Source organism: Coptis chinensis, unplaced genomic scaffold, assembly GCF_015680905.1.
Source record: "Coptis chinensis isolate HL-2020 unplaced genomic scaffold, ASM1568090v1 utg3391_pilon_pilon, whole genome shotgun sequence".
In the NCBI taxonomy this organism is placed as follows: domain Eukaryota; kingdom Viridiplantae; phylum Streptophyta; class Magnoliopsida; order Ranunculales; family Ranunculaceae; genus Coptis; species Coptis chinensis.
In genome coordinates this window covers 21,050-43,989 of record NW_028238146.1, presented here as the reverse complement: position 1 = coordinate 43,989, position 22,940 = coordinate 21,050, and the positions used below count along the sequence as shown (strand labels likewise).

At 36.9% G+C, this 22,940-nt stretch overlaps 3 protein-coding genes and 1 pseudogene across 8 annotated transcripts; all 4 read left to right on the top strand.

Moving 5' to 3' along the window:
- The first annotated feature begins 1,276 nt into the window (after nt 1–1,276).
- On the top strand, nt 1,277–5,895 carry LOC147473210 (pentatricopeptide repeat-containing protein At4g13650-like). Its single transcript, XM_086587716.1, is given in 7 exon segments — nt 1,277–1,397; nt 1,481–2,539; nt 2,541–4,807; nt 4,916–4,974; nt 5,139–5,192; nt 5,331–5,368; nt 5,535–5,895. Coding segments are annotated over 3 exon segments (3,165 nt in total). The 5' UTR covers nt 1,277–1,292; the 3' UTR covers nt 4,542–4,807; nt 4,916–4,974; nt 5,139–5,192; nt 5,331–5,368; nt 5,535–5,895.
- A 300-nt stretch (nt 5,896–6,195) lies between these two features.
- LOC147473208 (Rubisco methyltransferase family protein) lies at nt 6,196–12,928 on the top strand. 5 transcript variants are annotated; one of them, XR_015210522.1, is made up of 7 exons: nt 6,198–6,606; nt 6,902–7,068; nt 7,157–7,460; nt 7,567–7,826; nt 8,664–9,031; nt 12,265–12,378; nt 12,568–12,928. XR_015210522.1 is itself a non-coding variant. In XM_086587717.1 (6 exons), exons 1-6 carry the CDS (start codon nt 6,276–6,278, stop codon nt 9,823–9,825), a joined length of 1,536 nt encoding a protein of 511 aa, XP_086443843.1. In that variant the 5' UTR covers nt 6,196–6,275; the 3' UTR covers nt 9,826–9,949. The 5 variants fall into 5 exon arrangements, 3 of the variants coding, with proteins under 3 accessions (XP_086443843.1, XP_086443844.1, XP_086443845.1); XR_015210523.1 differs by having other exon boundaries at nt 6,199–6,606; nt 8,664–9,036; XM_086587717.1 differs by lacking the exons at nt 12,265–12,378; nt 12,568–12,928 and adding an exon at nt 9,720–9,949 and having other exon boundaries at nt 6,196–6,606.
- LOC147473209 (plasmodesmata-located protein 7-like) lies at nt 10,404–12,928 on the top strand. Its single transcript, XM_086587720.1, has 3 exons — nt 10,404–11,292; nt 12,265–12,378; nt 12,568–12,928. The coding sequence occupies exons 1-3, from the start codon at nt 10,572–10,574 to the stop codon at nt 12,573–12,575; spliced, it is 843 nt and encodes a 280-aa protein (XP_086443846.1). The 5' UTR covers nt 10,404–10,571; the 3' UTR covers nt 12,576–12,928.
- Nucleotides 12,929–16,796: 3,868 nt separating this feature from the next.
- On the top strand, nt 16,797–21,790 carry LOC147473207 (uncharacterized; annotated as a pseudogene). Its single transcript, XR_015210527.1, has 11 exons — nt 16,797–17,126; nt 17,312–17,380; nt 17,547–17,642; nt 17,747–17,847; nt 17,932–18,127; nt 18,728–18,903; nt 19,587–19,716; nt 20,444–20,602; nt 20,698–20,774; nt 20,872–20,986; nt 21,357–21,790. The product of XR_015210527.1 is annotated as an uncharacterized LOC147473207 (transcript).
- Nucleotides 21,791–22,940: the final 1,150 nt, after the last annotated feature.

Sequence of the window (22,940 nt, the reverse complement as noted above, 5' to 3'; positions counted from 1 at the left end):
TATATGCCATTCCAAAGTGATCTAAGTTCACGAGCTAGAGATAAGCGGACTCGAACCGCTGACATCCGCCACAGGGTAGAGGGTATCGCGAGACAACCAGAGGCAGAGGGTAAAATACGAGGTACTTTATTGCTTAGTCTGGCTTTTATGGTATGGCTGTAAAAAGAGGAAGAAGTCGAGCTACAAGAAAAATTCTTTTAAGAAGGGGATTCCTCATTCGAAGGGAAGTAGACTACTCAAGAATTTCATATTTAATTTATGTTATGTCGTAATTGATTAATTTGAATTTTGAATAAGGAATTCAGAAAATCTAAATCAAAGATCTAACTAAAAGGAAGAATGAATCAATGAAATGTTGGTTGGTCCTCACTGGGAACTTGAGTAAGGAGTAGATCTTTGGGGTCTTTTATATAAAAAAATGTAAAGCGAGAACCCCTCTGTTTATCTAGTATGGATCGTACATGGACGGTAGTTGGAGTCGGCGGCTCTCCTAGGGTTCCCTCATCTGGGATCCCTGGGGAAGAGGATCAAGTTGGCCCTTGCGAACTTGGGTTTAGTGGAAGAAGCTTGTACAGTTTGGGAAGGGGTTTTGATTGATCAAAAAGAAGAATCTACTTCAACCGATATGCCCTTAGGCACGGCGTTTTGACAAAAAAATCGATCAATATTGCGGAGACAGGATTTGAACACGTGACCTCAAGGGAACTCGTTTCTTTGTGTTCTTTATAAATATAAATTTAGCGTAAGACATAAGAGTAAAAGTACGCATTCGATTATATCGTATCGATCGAAATCGGCTCAGAAACGAAATCTTCCAAATGTTCCTGGAAATTCTTGCTCCCATTAGACAATTTACTAGGAATCCCTGTTGGATAGTATTCTAACAAATACTTTGATATACTTACTCCAACCCTCTACCTTTGTCATATATTCCATACATCACACTAGATAGATATCATATTCATGGAATGCGATTCAAGCATTTCTTGTTTCTTGTCTATTCCATATATTGTCTAGGGGGGATTACGGTTACTTGTTTTTTAGTATCTTTTATTCTTTTTTTTGGGTAACACCCAGGTAAGAATGTAATAGAAGGTCCCCCGAGTGTCTTAGAACGAAATCCGGATAAATGCCAAGACCTATTACGGGTATAAAGATACAGATTGAAACAAAGTAATAAGTTGGGTTGGGTCTAAAAATGAGGTGATCCAAAATATAAACATCAATCTGTGTTGGGCCTTAAATTCAACACTCCATCTCCCTCTTTACAGTTTAAACCTCAAAACATCATCATGTCTTCATTTTCCCTTCTTCTCGCTGGCTCTTTCTCAAACTCACTATACTTTCATTTCCCGCAAAAAATTAAAATTTCAACTTGTCATCAATCTCTCAAAAAGGTACGTACTCAATTCCCATTTCTGCTTTTCTTGTTCCGTGTTTGTTTATTCATGTCTTTGTTTTATTGTTTCTCTCTTCGCAGTTATTAGCTCGAAACTGTACTAGTTGTGCACTTTTTTCTTGTGATTATAATGAGTTATCTGATGAGATGGTGAAGCACAAGGACGACGTTTCTGATGTTCGAGCTGATAGTAACACTTATATTTGGCTATTGAAAGGTTGTTTCGAACATGGGTCAGTTAGAGATGCTAAGACTCTTCAAGCCAAGGTTTTGAGGTCTGGGTTACATGTAGATTCTACTTATTTATCTGCTCAGCTTATTGATGTTTATTTGAGGCATGGGGATATAAATTACGCTGTCAACATTTTTGATAACCTGTCTGAGACAAGTGTTTATTCTTGGAATGCTATATTATCTGTGTTTCTAGCAAAGAAATTGTATACTCGGGTCTTGGGTTTGTTTTCTAGAGTTTTAGCACAAGGTGGTACATGTCCTAATAATGCTACTTTTGCTACTGTCCTTCGGGCATGTAGTGGCGGGAATTTGAGTCTTCACTATGTTGATCAAATTCATTCTAAGATTATACAATATCATTTAGACACTGATCCGATAGTATGTAACCCTTTGATTGATTTGTATTCCAAAAATGGATGCATAAGTTTGGTGAGATCAATCTTTGAAAAGTTGTCTTCACGCAACAGCATTTCTTGGGTAGCTATGATCTCTGCTCTTTCTCAAAATGGTCGGGAAAAAGAAGCTCTCAATCTCTTTTGTAGAATGCGAAAATCAGATACTATCCCTACCCCTTATGTGTTTTCCAGTGCAATAAGTGCTTCTACGAAAATTGGAATGTACAAGCATGGCGAGCAGCTGCATGGACAAGCCCTTAAGTGGGGGTTTTCTTCTGAAACCTTTGTGTGCAATGCTCTCGTTAGCCTTTATTCTCACAAAGGTAATTTGATATCTGCGCAACACATTTTCAGTGAAATGACCAGTCGTGATAAAGTCACATATAATTCACTAATCTCTGCACTTGCTCAGCGTGGATTTAGCAACAAAGCTCTTGAACTGTTTGAAGATATGCAACTTTCTGGATTCAAATCTGATTGTGTAACTGTTATGAGCCTCTTGAGCGCGTAATAAAAGTCTATCGAGGCGTTGCAATAAGGGAAGGCAGCTCCACTGTTATGCAATTAAAGCAGGAATTTCTTCTGATGCCATCATTGAAGGTTCTTTGTTGGACCTGTATGTTAAATGTTCGGATGTTGCAACTGCCCGTGAATTGTTCAATACTACAAACAAAGAAAATGTGGTTCTGTGGAATGTGATGCTTGTGGCTTATGGGCAATTGGGTAATCTGATAGATTCCTTTGACGTGTTTTCTCAAATGCAAATAGCAGGGGTCGAACCTAACGAATACACATACCCAAGTATACTGAGAACTTGTACGTTTTTGGGAGCTCTGGATCTTGGAGAGCAGATCCATACCCTAGTCATAAAGACTGGCTTTGATCAAAATGTCTATGTTTGTAGTGTGCTTATAGATATGTATGCGAAACATGGAAGACTGGAACTTGCTCGAAAAATTCTTGGGAAACTCACAGAGGAAGATGTAGTCTCATGGACCGCCATGATTTCTGGGTATGTGCAGCATGAGATGTCTTTAGAAGCTCTTGAACTTTTTGTAGAGATGCAGATCCGAGGAATTCAGTCAGACAATATAGGGTTATCTAGCGCACTGAGTGCATGTGCCGACATACAAGCCCTCAACCAAGGGCGGCAAATCCATGCTCAAGCATGTGTTTTTGGTTATTCATTGGATCTTTCAATAGGGAATGCACTCATCAACCTTTATGCTAGATGTGGCAGGGTGGATGAAGCTTATTTAGCATTTGGGATAATTCACACGAAAGATCAGATATCATGGAATGGTTTGATATCTGGATTCGCACAAAGTGGGCAGTGTGAAGAGGCCTTGAAAGTATTTACACTAATGAACCAGAGAGGGCTAGCCGCTAACTTGTTCACGTATTGTTCAACGGTCAGCGCATCTGCTAATGTAGCTGATATTAAACAAGGGAAGCAGATCCATGCTAGGATGATAAAAACTGGATTTGATTTAGAAATTGAGGCTCGCAATGTACTGATCACACTATATGCCAAGTGCGGAAGCATTGATGATGCCAAGAGAGAGTTCTGTGAAATGCGTGAGAGGAATCAAATATCATGGAATGCAATGATCACAGGCTATTCCCAACATGGATGTGGTAATGAAGCTTTGGTTCTCTTTGAGGAGATGAAACAGCAGGGCCTGACTCCTAACAAAGTGACCTTTCTGGGTGTATTGTCAGCGTGTAGCCACGTCGGCTTGGTAAACAAGGGGCTGAGCTACTTGAAATCCATGAGCATCGAACATGGCATAGTTCCAGGACCAGAGCATTATGCTTGTGTTGTGGATGTTCTTGGGCGTGCTGGGCTCCTAGAACGTGCAAAAATATTTGTAGAAGAGATGCCCATAGCACCAGATGCAATGGTTTGGAGGACCCTTCTAAGCGCCTGTACAGTCCATAAGAATGTGGATATTGGCGAGCTTGCAGCTCGTCATCTTCTATGCTTGGAACCACAAGATTCAGCAAGTTATGTTCTCTTATCAAATATATACGCGGTAGCTAAAAAATGGGATTGCAGGAATCAGATGAGACAGATGATGAAAGACAGAGGAGTAAAGAAGGAACCTGGACGTAGCTGGATTGAGGTAAAAAACTCTGTTCATGCATTCTTTGTTGGAGACCGGTTGCATCCACTAGCAGATAAAATATATGATTATTTGGAGGATTTGAATGAACGTGTATCTGAAATTGGATACACACAAGATCGAAACAGCCTATTACACGATATCGAGCAAAGCCAGAAGGACCCGTCTGTATATATCCATAGTGAAAAGCTTGCTGTTGCATTTGGCCTAATCAGTTTATCACCCTCAATACCTGTATGTGTGATAAAAAATATCCGCGTCTGTAATGATTGCCATAATTGGATGAAGTTTGTCTCAAAGGTTTCTGAAAGGCCTCTTGTTGTACGAGATCCTTACCGTTTTCACCATTTCAGTGATGGGACTTGTTCATGTAGAGACTACTGGTAAGATTATTGATGAGATCCTTACTGGCGAATAGAACGTATATTAGCAAAGCGGTGGGTCTATTCCCGGACCATTAACAGTCCATTATCTCAGTTCTGAAGTAGAAGAGTGCTTGTTTTATCGCTTATTAGCAGCAAGCAGCTGCAAAGAAATACCCAAATGATCTGATCTCATTTCTCTTCCTAAGCACATTCCTTTGCGCTTTAACTCTCTCAATGAAGATGGTGTTGTTGTTTCTGTTTTAGCTCAGTTAGCTCAAAACGTCCCTGGTATGATTTCAATTGTTTGCCACCCCATTTTTTCATTATTGTTGTTTACTTCATATATAAGTCCTACTATATATTTTATAGTTGAACCATGATTCTTTTGTTTTTCAGTGGGACTTCCAAATCGGTCCTGCTGTTGGTATTATGGGTAGCTTCGCTAGATTCTGGAGGTATTTACTGATGGAATCTTAGGTTTTCAGTATTGGGGAGAAAAAAAATGTCATTCACTGATACATTATGAGATGAACAAAAACATTTTATATTACGTGAAAACGCTGTAAAAGTGTATCGTTTGGTTTTGTTCTTGACCGAGTTATGTATTCTACTTGGACAGAGGATTACAGAAATTGCTTGTGTTGTTCTTACCTTTGATCCAATGCCTATTGAGGTAACTGTTGGTTCTTGACTTACCTTCTTTCATGCACGTTGTGATATGTAAATATTTTATTCTTTCTGTGCATTTCTTTTTACCTTCTTATTGTGTCTGTTTTCTATATCTTATCATTTAGGTTTTTTATTTTTTTAGGGAAATTGGAATGGAGCTGGTGTACACACAAATTACAGGTATATCAATTATGGAGATCTAGGGTATTGCGCATCCCGTTCTTACTTCTTACAACTCTTGTTACTATTTCCATGGTATTAGTTAACTTTTAGCTACTGATGGGCAAAGGCTTTGGTACTTTTTCTGTAATCCTGTCATCTGATAAAGTTCTTCTGTTTGCTGCAGCACCCGTAGTCCATGAGAAATGGAGGGTATGAAGTCATCAAGAAAGCAATTGAGAAGCTTGGGGAAGGTAACGAAGATTGTCTCACTGGGAAACATGAAACAGCAGATATCAACACTTTCTTATGGGCATACTTTTTGCTTAACTCTTGGGATTGAATCTATAATCTTGAGGGAGAGTGTATGAATAATTTCCTTTACATTATAGTAAACCATTCATGTTGGCAGAGAGACGGAGAAGGATGGCATGGGTAATTTCGAAGACAGGAAACTGCTTCTAACTTGGAAGCGTACATTGTGACTTTCATGATTGCTGAGACCACCCTTGTTTGGAAGCCAACCAAATATTGAAGTGCCATTGCTAGTATTCTGTCTTTCATCAAGCTTCATTAAGCTCGACAAACTCGAACTCAAGTTAAATCAACGCAATTTTTCACCCAAACTTAAAAAAACATCAAGTTTAATCAACCCAATCTTCCACCCAATCAAATTTAATCAAGTTTAATCAACTCAACTAAGTTTGAGTATATACTCAAATGGGACACGACTCGAATTTGGTGAAATCGCCAATTTTAATTCTTATTGTTGATTTACAACTCAACACTCAAAGTATAAACACGATGTAAACTTGAAGTTTATTTTTTATTTTATTATTATTTTATTTTTTGGGATTCAGTCTAGAGATAATACCACCAGGTCCATTAAGAAAGTTTGGCCCATTTATCTTGAGTTATATGCACGTGTATGGAAAGAAGAGTGTTAATGGTGAACGCCAAGTGCAGTAGTAGTACGATGTTGTTGGCGAGCAAGTGCTGTGTTTCCTCTTACCGAACTCTATCTTGCTCTGCCCGGTTGCTGTCTCACCCGCCTGACTTGATACGGTGGGTCAGGGGGGAAGGAGGTTTCGTTCACCCGGCATTAAAGATAACTGCTGATACTGATTCTTCTTATGGACTTGGTTTGATTGCTTGTGAAGAAATACCCAAAGGCTCTGACCTCATTTCTCTTCCCGACCACATTCCTCTGCGCTTTCAAGATGATGCTGTTTTAGCTCACTTAGCTCAAAAGGTTCCTGGTATGAATTCATTTATTTGCTTCAATTGCCTTTTGTTTCTGCTTAACTATAATCACTTTCATTTATAAATGAACAAATGCTGCCTCATTGTTAGTCATGTAAACGAAGATAGACTTATAAGTTAGTCATGCCACCAAAAGGTACATACTTTGCTGAAAGCCTGCAGCCCTAGGCCAATGTATAGATACTAGATACTATTTCCTCCCTCCCACTATAGGCCCGTAACTCATTATTTCACAAATTGGACTAGACTGAGTTTTCTATGTGAGGAGTAAATTGGACGAGAATGTGGCAGAGGAACTATGGGCGATGAGACTGGGTTTGAAGCTTCTAAAAGAGAGAGCTATGGTTGGTTCCTTCTGGTGGCCGTACATTTGCAATCTCCCTGAAATATATAATGTACCAATCTTTTTCCCCGGGGATGATATAAAGAACTTGCAGTATGCTCCTCTTCTTCATCAGGTATTCTAACATTGACCAAAAAGCAAGATAGTCTTTCAAGGTAACATATGCCCAATGCAATAACGTAACTTTTGATGCTTTGTACCAGATCAATAAGCGATGCCGGTTTCTTCTTGAGTTTGAGAAAGAAGTGAGTCGCATTCTTGAAAATGTGAAACCAGATGATCATCCTTTTGGTGGTCAAGTTATAGAGGCATCTTCCCTTGGGTGGGCTATGTCAGCAGTCTCATCTCGTGCCTTCCGCTTGCATGGTGAAAGGCTGTCAGATGGGACTCATGGTTCAGTACCCATGATGCTTCCTCTCATTGATATGTGCAATCACGGTTTTAACGCAAATGCTCAAATTGTTCAGGAACAAGATGTTAAAAACACAAACACGTTAGTGAAGGCAGGTTACTTTCCAAGTATCTACTTTCCTGACCGGGACTCTATTTTTCACTACCAACACATGTTCTCTGTAAGTTAACTAGATTTTTTTACTCTATGCATGGCAGGTAGTAGCAGAAACACAGATTGGAAGAGATGACCAAGTAGTTCTTAACTATGGTTGCTTGAGTAATGATTTTTTCTTGCTCGATTATGGATTTGTGATTCCTTCAAACCCCTATGATTCTATTGAGCTTAAGTATGATGGAGCTCTACTGGATGCAGCAAGCATGGCTGCTGGTATTTCGTCTCCCAACTTCTCTTCCCCTGCCCCATGGAAGCAGCAGATTCTGTCAGAGCTAAGCTTACATGGAGAAGCCTCTGATCTTAAGGTCTGTTTTCACAGCCTTTACTTTTTTTTTTATTAAAGGCACTTTTAAAAGGTCAAATATGTATAAAAAATGTGATTATCGGAAAAAAAAATATGTATAAAATATATTTGTTATTCTGTTATTCGTTTTAGGTTGGACACTTGGACCTATGTATTTGTTAAATGACCTAAATCCCTCATTGTGAATCTCTGCCTAAGTCAAGAGAACTCCATAGAACTGCTGAACAAGAAGCGGTGGTTCTTTAAAGCGAAGGATTTTCAGGTGGTCAGTGTTCTACACTTGTGACCTATTTTAGTTTGGAAGTTTCGGGTACATAACAAGTAGTGGGACTCTCCCTATCTTCCTTCTTCACAGCAACCCTAAAAGTCGATGAAGAGGGTAGCTTTTATGAAGATCACATATATTTAAATAAAAGAAGTGGCATTTCCAGGAATCATTGTCGGGGAGAGCCCCTTTGACAGAGAACTTTTCTGTCATAGTTTCACATGTTACACTTCGTCACTTGAAATGATGACATTCTTTGGTCCATTATGACATAAGCTTCTGACCCCTTGTCCAGTGCACCTGCACGTAATCTATCAAGAAGGTTTTTGATGGCTAGGTTGACCAAGTTGTGACTTGTGAGCCAAATTTTCATCTAGTTACTGAAACAGTTTGTCAGGTGAGGCTGTACTGCTGTAGACTGTTTGGCATTCATTTAACGGACAAGGACAAGTCTTAGTGAACATAGTAGAAGGTTCTTCCATTTAAATGTTGATATCGGTAAATGCTATTTAGGGGAAACAAAACTATACAAATGGGTTAACTTCACTGATGTTGATTTCACATGGTTCACAGGTAAGCTTAGGAGGACCTGATGTAGTAGATGGTCGTTTGCTTGCTGCTCTTAGGGTACTACTGGCAAGTGATGTGGAAACAGTTGAGAATCACAACCTGAGTACACTAAAGTCCTTGTCTGCCCAAGCTCCTTTGGGGTTATCAAATGAAGTAGCTGTTCTACGTACGGTTATTGCATTGTGTGTGATTGTGCTGGAGCACTTTCCAACCAAAATAATGGAGGATGAAGCTGTGTTGAAAGGTGATGCATCTGAACCGACCGTATTGGCTGCACAATTCAGGATTGAAAAGAAGTCTTTGATCATTGGTGTGATGCAAAATCTAACACGAAGGGTTAAGATACTCTCCTCCAAGGAAACCGAGTCAGTGTAAGGTTAAAGTTCGCTTTGCATGTTCCATCTATTTTACTACTGTTCCTTTTCTTGGTAATTATTGGATGGTGTTAGCTTTAGTACACATACATATACATTTTCCTTCTTTGGTTGTCAGTTTTTATATGGATATACATTCTCATTCTATCATAAAAGACTTGACAAATCCAAAAATCTTCATTAAAGGCTGAACATGTATTAACCCGCGGGATTTGGTGGTAGAAACTGCTTAATATTTCTGGTTTAGATGTGGAACAACTTGGAACCAATAACCTTCATCTCTAGAAAGAGAAATCTTTGGAGTTTGGACTGTGGACCTCCTTCAACATAATAACAAGAATAACTGAAGAATATGTTCGTCCGGTCCTGATTACATTGGAGAACTTTATTTACTTTTTTTTTTCGACGTGGAGGGCGCGTATATAATAAATTTCCATTTAGTTTTTTTCATAGCATCTTCTACGAATTGAGATCTGCCCTTGAAAATACTACCAAGCACAACCTCCTTACTGCTTATGGACACATTATATGCTGTTGTGATCTATATGCAAATAAAGTTAGATCCTCTTCCACTGAAATCTTATTCTAGATCCTCTCCTACTTGCAATGATCAAAATTAGCCATTGAATAATTTACTGTCAACTCGGGACTAATTAGAGCATTTATTTTGTTCCACTCGTTGTAGGAGATGGGAAGGATCATCTAATGGTCCACAAGAATCCAAATATAGCCAGCTCTGTGTCTTTTTACAGAATTTAATGTTTCCGTCCTGTTTGCTCAATGATAGATAAAGAAGAACAAGCTCCACCACCAATGAGAATTTCTCCAAAACCAATCTGTAACAGAGAGATAATATTACATTTTCACAAACAAAGGATTATATAAATAAATAAAGTTAAATCCACGGTTCATGTAGCTCAGTAGTTGTCTGGTTGACACTGACTATAAAGTAGATTCTTTCTTTCGTTCTTATTATGTTCGTTTGATACTGATATAAAGCGATCAGTGAGAAAAACAGTGTTCCTCCAGAAACAACTCAAACAACACATAATACTGACATCTTGGCCTATGTCTCGACCAAAGTTCATAAGTAAGCAGCAGCAAACGCCACACAGTACTACTAGTCTACTACACACAATGCATTTAAGTAGAATTCGTGCAATAACAAAAAAGAAGGTATATGTTACAGTTAAGAAACTGAATAAGTGAATAGGAGAATTATAATGTGTAAAAACAAAAGAGCTCTAATAAAAAATAGAGTTTATGAGCAATAATTTCTCTCCAATCAGAGGCACATCACATGGTGAGTGGTATGAGAGAGCATGTAAAGTGTAACATATATATCATCAAAGAGAATTAATAACGACAGTTTAAAGTGACATCTGGTCGTAAAAATTCTCTCTCAAGCCTTTGCCAACATTTTCCTATACCATGCTACTATATTTAGTCTCCACCCAACTCACACACATATCTCTCTCTCTCTCTCTCTCTCTCTCTCTCTCTCAATCAATCAACCAGGTAACTGAAGAACCTAAACATGTCTCTTAATCTTCTCTGTCTCATAATCTTCCTTCTCTTCTTCTCATCTCTTCCAACCTCAACTCACTCTTCTACAAACTCTTTCATCTATGGTGGTTGTTCTCAACTAAAATACACACCAGGTTCAGCTTTTGAGTCCAATCTCAATTCTCTCCTGACTTCCTTAGTTAACTCAGCCACTTACTCTTCCTTCAACAAGTTTACCATCTTGGGTTCCACCTCTCAAGATGTTGTGTATGGTCTATACCAATGTAGAGGTGATCTTTCCATGCCGGATTGTGCCATGTGTGTGGCTCACTCAGTTACTCAAATTGGCACCATTTGTCCTGATTCCACTGGTGGTGCTTTACAGTTACAAGGTTGCTTTATCAAGTATGATAACACTACCTTCTTGGGTGTGGAAGATAAATCTGTTTTGTTGAAGAAATGTGGACCTTCTATTGGGTATGATGGGGACTTGATGAGTAGGAGGGATGCTGTGTTGGCAGGGTTGGGAAGTGGTGGTGGGCCATATAGAGTTGGTGGTTCCGGCAAAGTACAAGGAGTGGCTCAGTGTGTGGGGGATTTGAGTGGGGGTGAGTGTCAGGATTGTGTTTCGGAGTCGATTGGACAGTTGAAAAGTGAGTGTGTTTCGGCCTTGTCAGGTGATGTCTTCTTGGGCAAATGTTATGCTAGGTACTCTGCTGGTAGTATTGGGGTTGATTCCAAGACCAATGGGGGTAAGACACTTCAGTTCACCACCCTACGTGGTTGGTGCTTTCTTATGGTTTTCTTCTTCTTCTTCTTAACTAGTTACTAGCTTGAATGGTTATTCTCCTAAACACCTCTTCGAAGAACAATTTCTTTTGATATTGTTCTTTTACTCCTCATATTTTCTGTTTTCTATTTTCTTACTACTTTTTCCCCCCTTTTTGTGTGTGTGGATGTCCTGTAATTCCCCTGTAAAATAGTATTATGGATGTGTACTTTCAAATGATGAAAAACTTTCCCTTAGTGGATGAACGTGCATGGCTACATGCTTTAGTGGATGATAAATGTAGGTTTGGCCAAGCGGGTATCGTTTTAATATGATTTGTGTGTTGCTTTGGTGATAGTGGGATCAGGATTCACTGATTATGCAACACTAGGTCCCATCAAGATTCAATTGTTATCTACTAGGAAACTAATAATCCATTTGGAGTATCTCCATTTATATAACTTAATTAGTCATTAGTGTAAAGGTTGAGTGTTTTCATATAACGCGAACTGTCAAGACTCTTGTCAAAAAACACACACCTCTGCAGTCTGTAAATCTTATGGTATTCACTATACTTTCCTTAGATTGTTGTTGTTGTTGTTGTTTTTTTAAATACATGATTAAGGGGGTGGTGAACAAGTACAGACACGATGGTTCTATTAAATTGTAAAAGAATTTCAAATATTTAGTGCATTGTATGGAGAATTTCTTCTTTCTGTATACCACTATAGTTTCTTAGGGTTGGAAGCAAATAATGTAATAACCAATATAGTTTCTTAGAGTTGAATGCGGGATGGCAAAAATGTATAAAATGCGTTTTTCGTTTGAAACTACTTACTTCAAACATGACTAGATGAAATGTTTCTATACATCATTCATAATCAGTCATTACCAAAATTACAATGAAAAATGTGATATTATAGTCCCTGATTTTTATTTGATCGTCGGCCCGCAGGTTCTTCTAGTAATGACGGAGAGAAGGCATTTGCAATTACCATTGGTTTGCTGGCTGGAGTTGCATTGATGATTGTTTTTCTTTCTTTCATAAGAAAAGTGCTATCTGGAAAAGGTCAGATTTCCTTTTTTATTTTCCCATTATTTGTTTGTTTGTTTTGTCATTTTTCATTTTTAAAAGACTCTGAAAAGTGAAAGAAAAAGGAAAAAGAGTTTAAAAAGGGTAATTCATTTGTTTTAATAAATATATATATCTACAGTAATGGGAATATGCACTGAAAAGTCTTGTATTTTGTTGTTGCAGGTAAATGAAGAATCAAGTATATGGAAAGGTCTCAGGAAATGAATTTGACTCCCCATGAGTGACGTCTTTAATTTGCTGTTGGTGACACTTTTGCTTCACTTTAATTGCTACTTTTTCCTTTTTTCACTTTATCTTTTTGGATATTTTCTTTATAATTTCTTTCATTGGGGTCTTGGGGAGACTAGCAAAAAAGATGTAAAGATGGCATGGCCTAGAAAGAAGTGAAGAGAAAGTTGGAGAGGAGGCCTAAAGATTCCACACTCCACTCCCAATCCTGTCTCACTAGTTCAGTGAGTGGACAAAGTTGTAAATGGGAAAAACAATATTTTCTTTTCCAAAGTTTGGAAATCTTTGTTTATGACTTTGTCGTGATTGATGTTTGTTTGGATGAATGTTGAAATCATAGAAAGACAATGAAAGGCATCCAAACAAAATTACAAAGAAAATGAAGGATCATAATTTCTTATACAAACACCCGAACACAAAAGGATGAAATGATGAATGCATGGATTTTAGCTTGGAAATTTGTTGGATTCAAAGCATGTTCGCATGGATAAAATGGTAATGAATACAGAATACGCGTGAATGTTCTGCTGCTGAGAATGGTAATTAGAAATGCACGTCGTTTCAATGTTTTTGCATGTAACATACTTACATGCAGTCGAGTCGACTCGAGAGTTTGCATTAGAAGAAGATTAATTAATTGGCAGTTGAGGTTAGATGATAAGTTGCAAAGATAGGTTGGTGGGAAATTTAAAAATCTGGATGGTGCTCGGACAACACTAATTAAAATTAAATTAAATCCCACCATTATTCTTGGAGCCCCACTGTTATTGTTTTATTGACCACCCACGTACGATTGATGATCAGGAGGCCTTGTTAACTAGTTTATACTTTATAATAAAGGGAAAAAGGAAAACAAATAAAGTCCTAACGATTGTATGGGTAGCTGTTACACGATTTGACATGTTGCTAATATATAATCGGTAGGTGCAAGACTGCAAGCCCGGCTAAGTTATCTCTCACCTGGTCACCTGTGCAAAGCTCTTGAGAATGATTCGGACTCGCAGGTTAAGGCCCAAGAAAAGCCCATTGAAGCCCAACTAATATTATTTTATTATTATTATTATTATTATGTTTCTGGGCCAAAGAAGGGGTATGTGGCTCAAAATTAGTCTTTGACTTTCCTCATTCATTCCCTGCACAAATTTATGCAAATTTCTCCTCACTCGTTCTCTCCCGCAGGAACTTGTACGCTATTCTCTTTCTCTCGCGTCAGGAACTCATACCCTCTTCTCTTTCTCCTCACTCGATAATTTCTCTCTCTCAACTTAGATATAGATACATAGTTTTGTTTATTTCTCACTGTCTGCCTTGATAAAGTTTTATTGTTTTCTCATCTTAACTTTACTAGATTAATACTTTTTGCGACTTTATTATTGTTACAGGCTCCCCTTTATACATTGGTTGTTTTATTGTCTCGCCAACCCACCTTCTGCTTGCAAAATGTACTCAACTGGCTTTTTCTTTTTTGTTTCGTTTCTTGGGGTCCCCTTTTACCCCCTAATTGCTTATTCGACTTGATTGGTCCCCCCTTTATCCTAGTTGTTTATTTGGCTTGATTGTTGTTCAGAAATAAATGTTGCTACAATTATATTCACTTGCAAAGAAATACATTACTCTTTTTAGTATTTGAATAGTTTTTGTTTTGCTTCGTTTCTGTTTTCGATTTATTAACTTCTCTTACCATTGGTGAGATGATTCCTTCTTTTTCGACACATTATGTTGTTTTTGTAAACTCTATGGTGGTTCATACTCTAATATTTCGTCAGTTGATAATGTGTTATATGTTGAATTTGTTTGCCAGGTTTTTGCTGAGATATTGGTCAGGAATATATTGGGATTTGATGATTTATGTTTATTCTCAACGAGACAATGTTAGCTCTGCTTTTGAGTCTACTTTTGGTGATTTAGTAACAATGATTTATTCGAGTGGGAATTTTTTAGTCAAGTTTTTGCTTAGATATTGGTTAGAGGTATTTTAAGTGACTTATATTTTGTTGGTGCATTAGTTAATACATTTGTCAAGTTTGGTTTGCTCAACACGGCAAATATTCTTTTTAAAGATATGGGGGGGGGGGGGGGGGTCAATGAATGGATGAGTAGAAACAACATAAATTTGGATATATTATGATTCTTATGTGGTTCTTTTAAATTATGATTCAAGAGAAAAAACGAAGACTCAATAGTTAAAAATCGGTTAAATGATGTTAAAGTTTCGATTGGAAATGAACTTGTTAACATGTATGCTAAAAGTGGTTCTATTGAGACGCTTTTAACAGTTCTTTAGCTAATAAGTTTGAAAGATTTTATCTCCTTTAATGAAATATGGTATTGACCATAATGGATGCTTTGAGGGAGCATTGGTAAACTTTGGTAGTATGAGAAAAAGTGATGACTTAATTCCGTCAAAGTTTATGTTGTTTAGCATGTTAATTAAGTTCATGTGCAAGGTTGTCATGTATTAGACTTAGATAAACTGTAAATAATTGGAAGATGTGTTGGTCTTAAAGGTTGATTGCAAGAGGAGAGTCGTTTGCTCCGCATGTCAACTACAAGCAATAGTTGAAACTACACTCATCTTGAGATTGAATCTTAAGTGGGAGGTGACACATATTGGTTTTCTATAGTTTGACACTTACTAATGTGTTTCTTAATGTTTATTATTATTATTATTATTTGATTGGCAAGATTGTTTTTAAACGAGAACAATAACTCATTGGTGTGGTGGGGTTCGAATCCTATACCTATGGTATCATCACCCAAAAGTTTTACCAACTTTGCTAATTTTCGTTTGCAATGTTTCTTATTATCTAGTTAGATAAACATTATATATATATATATATTTTTTTTGCTTAAGTTCAATTTTACATTTGCGGTTAATCCTACAATTATCATGTTTTTACTTTTGAAGTAATGTGTACGTCATTACCTTTAAGAAGCTTTTATTTATTTATTATTATCTTGATAAAGTTGATGTTTTTTGGTTTTTTTAATCTATGTAGGGACTTGGCAAATACCACTCATGGAGAATATTTTTTTACACTTACTGCATATTTGATTATTCACTTTATATGATGTTAGTGTATTTCGTCTGTTTCTACTGGACTTTGATTCACCTCCATCCCCATCTTCTTTAAGCTTGATTACTAGTGTAGATCTACATCATATGTTCAGGTGCAATTGGAGAGTGAGAGCTCTGTAATGAAACAATTTGTTGAGTCTTACGCATATTTTTGTTGTATGTATTATGTTTTTGAACTTATTATAGGATGTAAATTGTTATCTATTTTTGTTTTTGAATGGTGTTGTATATCTTAGTTTTTTTGTAAAAATTGAAAACATGTATGACGTGGAGATATGATTTAATGTTTAAATTACAGAAGATGTTCTATCAATATTTTGGATGGTGTTGTACATATTAGTTTGTCGTATGTATTATGTTTTTAGATAGTGTTTTACATGTATAGTGTGGATATATGATTTAATGTTGAAATTATAGAGGAGACTATATAAATTTTTTTTGATAAATTGAGAAAAAACGAGGTTGATGTACAACTAATTTGATTTTAGTCATAGCAAATGTCTTGTGATGTTTGGATGTTGTTACAATCAGTGTTCGTGATTCCAAACGAAACTTAATTCCGCCTAATATTTTGGTTTTTCAAAAAACTGGAATTCTAAATATAGAATCGAAATATTGATTGTTCCGAAATAAATTAGAATTCCGAATATGATAGGGGTCAAACTTTGATTAATTTTGGTTTTTGAATTTGTCGGAATTCCGAAATCCCGAACTATGGTTACAATTACGTTAACATTAGACTTATTTTGTTAACATGTTTTTTAGCATTATTAAATTTGTGTTATTGAATGAAAATTTAATAGTTTGGAAATTGTTAGAAAATAAAATATTTTTAAAAACTACTTGAATTATAGATTATTCATAACATCTTGAGAAAAAAGGAAAAGAAAAGTAATGATATGAAATCCAATTGAGTTTTTTTTGGTCTACGGATAAAGAATATTATAAATTTATATCCAAAAAATTGCATACCAGACTTCCACATTAGTAATTGTTTAATTATGCCAAAGTGATTGTTTTCCTATAACTTTCAAAGCATTTGAGTCAAACCAATTTTAACTGAACATAGTATTTCAATATTTTAACTGATGGCATGAACATAGTTATATGGTTTGCCTAATCTTTTATACAAACTCTGATTATTTTTTTTTCCAAGTCTTTAAATTTTAGTCCAAACAAACTTTGTGTACTAGTAGTAGTGGAAGTAGTAGGGGGTGCAGCACTCATGATCACTTCCTCATTGTTACATTCTTTTCAAAACCATTCCTACTACTTTCCTTCAATCCGTTGTGGTCGAAGAAGCAGCACAATAAGAGCCGCAAGTGGTAACAAGGATTACTACTCGTCATTGAATGTCAGTAGAAATGCAACACTGCGGGAAATCAAGTCCTCTTACCGGAATCTCGCTCGTCAGGTATAACTAATAAAGCAATCATCTTTTCTTTCTTTACTGCCATGCATTATGATCTCTACGTGTTTGTGTTTATGTCCCAATATGTTTACTATCTTTGCTTTCATTGCTTCTGCTGTTTTACTCTTTGCATCACTATTAAGCTTCCTTTACTATTATGTCTTTTGCTTTGTTGAACACAAACACAGTATCATCCAGATATGAACAAGAGCCCTGGCTCCGAAGATAAGTTTAAGGAGATCAGCGTTGCTTATGAGGTGCTCTTTCTTCTTCTTCTTCTTTACAGTTTTCATTCTTCTACTCAAAATTCATCCTTTAACTCACACTCATACACTCTCTTCCAACTCACTCAAGTACTAAGTTTTACTCATACTACTTTCATTTCTTTTGTTTTTCGTATATTGTAATGAAGCCTTTATGTAGGTCTTATCAGATGATGAAAAGAGATCTCTGTATGACCGCTTTGGTGAGTCTGGTTTACAGGGACAGCATGATGGATTTGATTCCAATTCACAGGGGGTAAGAGCCCATTCAAAAACCCCAATGCCTAAATTTATAAATTACGGTAATAAATTCTTTTCATACTCAACTTTCATATCCATGTATTATGAAATTACAATCAGGTGGACCCTTTTGATGTCTTTGATACATTCTTTGGAGAATCTGGTTCGTTTTTTGGAGAAAGCAGTTTCAGAAACAATCCCAGCCAAAGTCCTGATATCCGGTAACCCTTCACATATCATTTATCGAACCTTCATCTTTTAACAGGTATTTTAATTCCTCTCTAATTCATCTTGAAATGTTATAGGTATGATCTGTCTTTGAGCTTTGAAGAGTCAATTTTCGGAGGACAGAAGAACATTGAAGTTTCCTGTTTTGAAACTTGTGATCATTGCAATGGGAGTGGTGCAAAATCCAGCAGCTGTGTAAAATCTTGTGTGGATTGTGGAGGTAGAGGAGGGGTAATGAAAAGTCAGAGAACACCATTTGGTGTGATGTCACAGGTAACTTATGAGAGTTGTAATATGCAGATTTTTCACGTTTATTTTTTTTCGTAAGGATGCTGAAGTTTGTCACTGTGGTCCCATCACTGAAACTGGCTTGAGTTGCGCAAAATGAAGGGACAAACAGAGACCATAAGAGACAAACATAGGAGTATCAGTAATTAGACTGTATAACATATGCCTGTCGAAAAAGTAAAGACACGTAAGGAAATAAGATTAATTAGACTTTGATGGTTACTCTCTCTGCTGGTGGGTAATATTGGTAGAAGCAGTATAAACATATAAAAAGGCAGCCTTCATACCACAGTCTGATACACGAGTAGGTGATTGGAAAAGACTAGTCGAGTAACTATGCAGTTACAGTTTTTTCTCCTATAAGATAAAAGTTCCAACACAACTGTTTCTTAAATATGTCCAAATCAATTTTCACTTTATTTGATGTTGTTATTCGTGTTATTGAACCTTATTAAACTCTTGCTGTGCTATAAAGGATATCTTGTTTTTCTACTCTAAATGTACTTCCAATATAGTTAATATGTGATGCTATTCACAACATTGAAAATTTATGTTATTTACTCAACTTTCTCATGTGTTATCTAGGTGTCCACTTGTTCAAAATGTGGTGGTGAAGGAAAAATAATAACTGATTATTGTCGAAGATGTGATGGGCAAGGAAAAGTGCAATTGAAGCGAAATATCAAAGTAGTTATCCCACCTGGTGTTAATGATGGAGCAACAATGAAAGTTCAAGGAGAAGGGAACATTGATAAAGAAAGGTTTGCATTTGAGTCCTATTCTATGATTCACATCATCATCATGCAAATGAAATAATTAGTAGAAATCACCCAGAGTGACATTCTACCCTTCTTAGAAGTGGACTGAAAGAAAATTATTGAGGATTTAGATTCTTAAGTTCTGATCACAAGTATGGATTTGCTACCCGAAAGTTCTAACGGTGTCAACTTTTCCTAATGATCTTATTAACTTCATGCAATCCAATTCAAAAATCTTCACAGAGTGACCTTCTCCCCTTTACTTGAGGATTGCGATAAGTATCGGGTTCTCTGAAATGAGAGAATGCCACATTATATATTAAGTGTATTCTGAAATTGCACGAGTGCCCTTTGTGCTATTACATGATGTACACGTAAAGTGCTACTACATATAATAACACTAACTCCAATTGTATTGGTACTTCTAATACCTTCTCTATTGCCTTGTCATTTATCAATTATTTCATTGCAAAATAAACATTTATCATATTAGATTTTTCATGGACCTATATATTTTTATGTATATCCTCTATTATCTGAAGTGTTAGTAAAGGGTGCACTCAATGCCTTTTTATGACTCTTTGCCATTTAGGGTTTAGGGGGTTGTTGATTGTAATAATTGAATGATAGTCAATGTAACCACTTATTTGCTGATGAATGCTGGTCACATGATTTTCTTGTTCTAGGGGCATAGCAGGTGACCTTTATTTGTTCGTTAATGTCAAGGAAAAACATGGAGTTTGGAGGGAGGGTCTTAATCTTTACTCCAAGATTAGCATTGATTACACTGAGGCTATACTAGGGACTTCTGTCAAGGTAATCTGTGTTCATTTTCTCTTCCCCCTCCTGTCATGTCCTATAGGACAGACAAGTAGTTTTATCAGTTTAATAGGGACAAGTCTGTAATTGTAGTCGAAATGGATGTAATAGCATTAGGGCACGGTTTGGTAGAGAAGTCAGAAAATCTCTTGGATCGGGTGCTTAAAAAGAAAGAAAAAGGATTGTAATAGTTAATAAGGCGGCTCTAGTTTTCAAGGAAAACAGAGATAATTTTAAGTGTTCTTTGTTTTTGTTCCAGCTACGATTTTCTATTCACGACTTGGTTTATTGTTAATGTGAACTAGGTGTACTATTCATGAACTCGGTTTACTGTACACTAATTCGTTCTAGTTCATGAATAGGACACCCCCCTCCGCCCCTGGGGTGCCTACCTTCCCTTAATAGTACAGAAGATCCCATACTTAGTTGCACATAGCTTTTCGGCAACTCTTCTAGATGGGAAGCTCCTCCGAACCTCAATTCTAACCAACTGGAACCTTGTTCCTAACATAGTGGGCACACTATTTATGCTCTTGATATGAATAAGAGTTTAAACATATTTGAGATAAAGAACCTATAAATATGAGGAATTCTATATCTGAATTAGCTGTATAACGTTTACTAATTTACAAATTCCCAATTTTACGTATATGGGTTATTTGTATGACTTTGTGTTCATCTATATATTGTATATACTGACATGGCATTCTTACATGAATATCAGGTGGAAACAGTTGAGGGCATGAAAGATCTTCAAATCTTTCCTGGAATTCAGCCTGGAGATATGGTAAAATTGTCAGCCATGGGGTTCCTAACTTCAAGAAACCGTCTATTCGGGTGATCATCACTTCATTGTTAGTGTCATGATCCCAAAAAACATCAGGTTCAACTCTTTTTCTCGAGCACTCTTTGTTTTATATGCTACTGTCCCCAAGAGTATGTTCCTTCAATACTCTTTGTTATTTGCTGCAATGATAGTGATACAGAGCGTGGACTTGTTGAGAAGTTGGCTTCACTCAAGGAATCAAGAACAGTCCATTCCAGCCACTCTACTGGTACTTTTCTCTTTCTGTCTACTGCAATAAGGTAAATAGGGGATTGAATGTTGTTGAATGGTGATCTAAGGACTCAAGGAACTTGTTACTTCTCCAGGAACTCCTGAAGGAAAATTTGACACACATAAGTGTACAAATTCACAAAATAGCGATTTAGGCCAAAAAGCTCAGCAGATGCCATCTTTATGGAGCTCCATTTGGAAACTTTTGGGGTATGTTCAACTGTTATATGCCTAATGCCTCTGCTTATTTATTTTTTGGGTCTTGAAACGTCCACGTGTTCTACTTTGTATTGAGTAATAGCTTACAGAAGGAAAATAGATATGTCTGTGAATTGAGGGAGTAATAGCTTACAGAAAGTAAAAACTTATTAACTTATTTATTTATTTATTTATTTCGGTGTTGAAATCTTCTCCTTCCCAACTTGTCATATTCAAGAGATATGGATTTGACACTTAGCTTTGTAATTGCCATGAATCCTTAGAGTTAGTAGCATGCCAGCTTAGATCTTGTTTGCATTACGTTTATATGTAACATTGTAACTACTACTAGTACATCTTCTCAACTATTGCCAATACACAGGCGAAAGCAGTCTGGGACGCGGTTTGCATCAATTAGTGCTGAAGCATTTAGACCTACACGAACAAATAGCAGACTGGATCTTCCACTCCTGATTTCAGTTTATATGGTATTCCTTTGGATATGGATCCGTTCCGTCATGGGCAGGAATGATTCTTGTACAGTGCCGAAACTACAAAACAACTCTCGGCCACGTAGTAAAAGAGAAGATTGTTAACTGTGTGATTTCAGGTGTTTTAAACTGTTGTCTCATTACTGTAAAATCACAGATGTGAAGGGTGTTGCAAATTTTGTTGTCTCCCTCCCATGGTCAAGATAAAAATTTTTTTTTTTTTTTTTCATTTATATGTTTTTACTTTTGTGTGTATGGTCAGGTTCAAGTAAGGTCTGCTCAAAACCATAATTTCTTTCTAGATTTCATTTTTGACTTTCTTTTATTAACAAGGAATGCTGAGGAATGGAGTGCCTGCGAATCCATCTCTAGTATAAAGTATAAAGTTTCAAGTGGGGCATGAGTGCATGAGTTTCACAAGAGGAATGGTAGCAGGCAACTTTTCGCAATAGTATCTATATAGAATTATGAAACTTAACTTTCAATTATACATTTCGGGCAGTTTGCAAAATTTTCGGCCCCTACAGAAATTTCACACTTGCTGAGATTTTGAATTATGAGCATATTTGGTCTCGTAAGAAGAATTTGAAACCTCTGAGAATATTTCTGACTAATGTCCTGTAAAAAATCCTAAGTAAACATGAGCTAGAACATAGTGGTTCGGGACTAAGCCGTACAACAACATAGTGGAATTTTTTTAATTTTGAATCATAGTGGAAACTTGTTAATGTGGTAATGTAATATAGTAGAAAACAATAACACATGAGCACCCAAAGAAAAGAAAAAGCCATCTCGACTCCCATATCCCCATAAGGGCAGAAAAGGCACAGTAGAGTAGATGTGCTTACTTTTGGCAGTTGCCCTAAAAAATAAATAATAATCTATATAATAAAGAAAGATGGTGCTGGACATTCAACACCACTCTCTAACTTTTGGATCTAGCTTATGAGGTGACAAATCCTAGGGCTTATGAGGTGTGAGTTGTTTAATAGTGTGGAACAAGAGTGTTACATATATTTTTCAGATGAGTAAAATAGTATTTGCAACAAAGTGCCTATTTATGGGCATCGCCCCCCACAACACAACGCTGCGGATCTGGCCCGGCTGAATTTTAGTAGTGGACTTCGGTTTTTTTTGGGTTTTTTTGATTGGACTTTTTAGTTTTTGTCATTTTGGAGTTTTTTTAGTATGGGGGGCAGATGTGCGTTGGGGGAGTCGAAGATATGTGTATCTGTGCTGTATGGGGGCGGAAGCGCGTCGGGGCGTCGAAGGCCCGCGTATCTATATCGTGACGAGGCGGATGCCCATCGTGGCGCCGAAAGGCGCATATACATCCGCGTCTGGTGGCCCGTAAAAGTGTTATATGTATCGTATATCATGCAGGCAAGACGGCGCCAGATGCACGTCGGGCCCCAAAGGCGCGCGTCTTTGTGACTTACGTCACGGGCAAATACTAGGAATAAACAAACAAGGAA